The sequence below is a fragment of the Glycine max genome, chromosome 18, assembly GCF_000004515.6.
Source record: "Glycine max cultivar Williams 82 chromosome 18, Glycine_max_v4.0, whole genome shotgun sequence".
Lineage (NCBI taxonomy): Eukaryota > Viridiplantae > Streptophyta > Magnoliopsida > Fabales > Fabaceae > Glycine > Glycine max.
In genome coordinates this window covers 7,730,540-7,734,946 of record NC_038254.2, presented here as the reverse complement: position 1 = coordinate 7,734,946, position 4,407 = coordinate 7,730,540, and the positions used below count along the sequence as shown (strand labels likewise).

General features: G+C 44.3%; 2 protein-coding genes across 2 annotated transcripts; both read right to left on the bottom strand.

The window, feature by feature from the left end:
• On the bottom strand, positions 1-504 carry LOC102663616 (uncharacterized). The gene has a single exon (XM_006603089.1). The coding sequence runs from the start codon at positions 502-504 to the stop codon at positions 1-3; it is 504 nt and encodes a 167-aa protein (XP_006603152.1).
• Positions 505-2,751: 2,247 nt separating this feature from the next.
• Positions 2,752-4,407, bottom strand: LOC106796853 (uncharacterized). Its single transcript, XM_014770485.1, has 2 exons — positions 3,366-4,407; positions 2,752-3,023 (listed from the first exon to the last, which is right to left on the bottom strand). The coding sequence occupies exons 1-2, from the start codon at positions 4,405-4,407 to the stop codon at positions 2,752-2,754; spliced, it is 1,314 nt and encodes a 437-aa protein (XP_014625971.1).

Here is a 4,407-nt window from a genome sequence, read left to right as displayed (position 1 = left end):
TCACCCCTGAAACTTACCGGTATCGAATAAGGTAGGATATGCATCACGCATCTTACCCTCTAGTTCCCAGGTGGCATCCTCGCCCGAAGCACTTCCCCATACTACTTTGACCAAGGGAATCTCTTTCTCCCTTAGCTGCTTAACCATACGATCGTCAATCCTTAGTGGTTGTGTTTCATATGTCAAGTTCTCTTTCACTTGGACATTGTCCAATTCAATCACGTGCGACGAATCATGGACATATTTTTTTAGCTGAGAGATATGGAAGACACTGTGGAGATTTGAGAAAGATGGTGGCAAAGCCACCTGATACGCAACTGGGCCGACACGCTTTAGGATTTCAAAGGGACCAATGAATCTAGGTGTGAGCTTACGGGACTTCAATGCCCTACCAACCCCAGTCCACGGAGTGACTCTCAGAAATACATGATCATCTATAGCAAATTCAAGATCTTTTCTTCTCTTATCATAGTAGCTCTTCTGCCTACTTTGGGCTACTCTCATCCTTTCTTGGATCAACTTGACCTTTTCAGTGGTCTGCTAAACTACCTCAGGTCCTAAGGCAATGCTCTCACTGGAATCTACCCAACATAAAGGTGTTCTACATCTTCTACCATACAATGCCTCGTAATGCGCCATACCTATACTGGAGTGAAACTATTGTTGTATGTAAACTCTATCAAGGGTAATAAACTATCCCAACTACCCCTCTGCTCTAACACACAGGCTCTCAAGAGGTCCTCTAAGGATTGGATGGTGCGCTCAGTTTGACCGTCAGTCTGTGGGTGGTAAGCAGAACTCAACCTAAGCTTGGTCCCCAAGGCTTTATGAAGACTCTCCCAAAATCTAGAGGTAAATATGGGATCTCTATCAGAGACTATGCTAGAAGGAACACTGTGCAGTCTAACTATCTCACTGACGTACAAGCTAGTCAACCTCTCTAAAGAATATCTGATGTTAATTGGGATGAAGTGAGCAGATTTGGTCAACCTGTCTACAATAACCCAAATGGAATCTAAACCTTTGGGGGTCCTAGGTAACCCCACCACAAAATCCATGGAGATGCTATCCCACTTCCACTCAGGTATCTCTAAAGGTTGCAACTTCCCTGAAGGCTTCTGGTGTTCTATCTTAGCTTTCTGACACACTAGGCATGCAAGGACAAACTCATTAACTTCTTTCTTCATACTCAGCCACCAAAACATTTGCCTAAGGTCCTGGTACATCTTAGTCGCTCCCGGATGGATACTCAGACTACTTCTATGGCCCTCTTCCAAGATCGCTCTCCTAAGCTTGGGTACACTAGGAACACACACCCTATCTTGAAACCTCAAGACTCCATCATTTCCCACTCTAAAACTACTCTCTCTCCCTACGACTATGGACTTTAACTGGCCTGACAAGAATGGGTCAGACTTCTGACCCTCACGGATCTCGCTCAAGAGTTCGCTGGTGACTCTCAACATACCCAACTTAATGCTACTAGAGGTGATCTCACATGCCAAACTCATATCTCTAAACTGCTCTAAGAGGTCCAACTCTCTAACCATCAAAGCAGACATTTGAAGGGATTTCCTACTTAAGGCATCAGCTACTACATTGGCTTTACCTAGGTGATAGCTAAGCTCAAAATAGTAATCCTTAAGGAACTCTAACCATCTCCTCTGCCTCATGTTAAGCTTTTTTTTTATCAAACAAATATCTAAAGGCTCTTATGGTCACTAAACACCTCAAAATTTAGATCCATAAAGGAAATGCCTCCAAAGATTAAGAGCAAAAAACTACAGCCGCTAACTCAAGATTGTGTGTGGGATAATTCCTTTCGGGTATTTTAAGTTGTCGAGAAGCATAGGTCACTACCTGTCCCCGTTGCATAAGCATTCCACCCAAACCCATCTTGGACGCATCACAGTACACCACAAAAGGTTCACTCGGGTTAGGTAACACTAAAATTGGTGCAGTGGTCAACCTTTCCTTAAGGGTACGAAAACTACTCTCACACTGGGCATCCCACACAAAAACTTGACCCTTACGAGTAAGCTTAGTCGAAGGTAAGGCTAGCTTAGAAAAACCCTCTATGAATCTACGGTAGTATCCTGCTAAGCCAAGAAAGCTCCTAATCTCAAACACTGACTTAGGACTCTCCCAACTCATCATCGCCTCTACCTTGGAAGGATCTACTGTTATCCCTCCCTTAGATATAACGTGCCCTAAGAATCTCACCTCCTCTAGCCAAAAATCACACTTGGACAACTTAGCATACAATCCATTGTCTTTGAGAGTTTGCAACACAACTCTCAGATGCTCCTCATGTTCCTCTCTAGTCTTAGAATATACCAAGATATCATCTATGAAGACCACTACAAAACTATCTAGGTAGGGGTGAAAGATCCTATTCATATAATCCATGAACACACTAGGGGCGTTGGTCACACCAAAAGGCATAACCAAGTACTCATAATGACCGTAACGGGTCCTAAAGGCAGTCTTCAGAACATCTTCAGGCTTTACTCTAATCTGGTGGTAACCTGACCTAAGATCTATCTTACTGAACACACAAGCCCCTACTAATTGGTCCATCAGGTCATCTATCCTAGGCAAAGGGTACCTATTCTTAATCGTTACCTTATTCAACTGACGATAATCAACACATAGCCTCATAGTTCCATCCTTCTTCTTAACTAACAACACTGGTGCTCCCCAGGGTGACACACTAGGCCTCACAAACTGTTTCTCTAAGAGTTCCTCTAACTATTTCTTAAGCTCACTCAACTCCACAGGGGACATCCTATAAGGTGCTATGGATATGGGTCCAGTACTGGGCACTAGGTCTATAGAGAACTCGACCTCTCTCTCTGGTGGTAATCCTGACACCTCCTCAAACACCTCTGGAAACTCTTTCACCATTGGTATATCACTCACAGGGTTTGTAGTCTCGGCACTCATACTAGCTAAGATCATGTATACCCGTGCATCCTCCCTCAAAGATGCCTCAACTTGGTTAGCAGACAAAAACATATCACCTTCACTCACACCAGACTCAGGAAAGACAACAGATTTCTCAAAACAATTTAATAAGACGTGATTGGAAGATAACCAGTCCATACCAAGAATAACATCAATTTGACTCAAAGGTAAAACAACTAAATCAATTTGAAACTGTCTATCAGAAATTAAGACAGGACATTGCAAGCACACAACAGAAGTTAAAACAGACCCACTAATAGGTGTATTCACAATCAAGTCAAATTTCAAGGAAGACACAGGCAAGGCAAGTTTTTCAACACAGACACGAGAAATAAATGAATAGGTCACACCTAAATCATACAATACAACCAAGGGAACTTGACTTATGAAACACATACCTTGGATGAGTTCATCAGACTGTGCAGCATCAGCACCACTAAGAGCAAACACTCTCCCTGTGGTCCTTGGTCGTCCACTTTGGTTATTCAGACTTCCACTCCTCTTCTCCCTCCTCGGATATGGGCAACTGGTACTGAGGTGGCTCTTACCTTGGCAGTTAAAGCAAGTCACCTCTCTATCTGTGCACTTACGAGCAATATGCCTAAGCCGACCACACTTCCCACACCTGAGTGGTGTAGTAACAATAGCAGGAGCACCACTACCACCACTACCTCTACCCGCAGACTGAGACACCCTGTTAATTGGCTGAGAACTCCCACCAACTGGTTGAAGTCCTCCACTGGTCCTCTGTCCTCCAGAATGGTTTCCATATTTCCCGGAAGGGGCAGAATATGGCTTAGCACGATTGTGAGTCACAGGCTTCTTCTCTTTTCCACGACTAGCATTGGCATTCCTGTAAAAAGCAGCCTTCTCCCGCTGATCTTCATCAAAGATTCTACACATGTTGGTCAATTGTGCAAAGTTGTGAATACCGTGATAATTTGCCATCATCTTTACTTCTGGTCGAAGGCCATTGACAAATTTCATGCATTTGGACCTCTCCCCAGCTTCCCCCTGATAATGAGGAAAATACCTTACAAGGTTCTCAAACCTCGCCGCATACTCTGCCACCGTCATACTTTCCTGTTTCAGCTCGAGAAACTCCATCTCCTTCCTATTCTTCACATCTTCTGGAAAATACTTCTCCAGAAAAGTTTGTCTGAAAGTCTCCCATTGGACAACAACACCACCTGCTCCCTCGAGACGTGGGCGAGTGTTCTCCCACCAGTACTCCGCCTCATCTGCTAGCATGTGAGTAGCAAACAACACCTTCTGATGGTCCTGACACTCCATCACCCAGAAGATCTTCTCAATCTCCTTTAGCCAAGCCTCAGCACCCTCAGGATCATAACCCCCTTTGAAAGTAGGTGGGTTGTTCCTCTGAAAGCGATCTAACCCATGGTACATAGTTGCTCCTCCACCGCCTCCCTGATTGGCCAT

Bases quoted from the DNA above. Each gene is read 5' to 3' on its own strand.
- LOC102663616 (XM_006603089.1), bottom strand. From the start codon at position 504: ATGAGAGTAGCCCAAAGTAGGCAGAAGAGCTACTATGATAAGAGAAGA.
- LOC106796853 (XM_014770485.1), bottom strand. From the start codon at position 4,407: ATGGCCAATCAGGGAGGCGGTGGAGGAGCAACTATGTACCATGGGTTA. The intron at 3,024-3,365 runs GTATGTGTTTCA...GTGTGAGTGAAG, and splicing joins GTCTGATGAACTCATCCAAG to GTGATATGTTTTTGTCTGCT.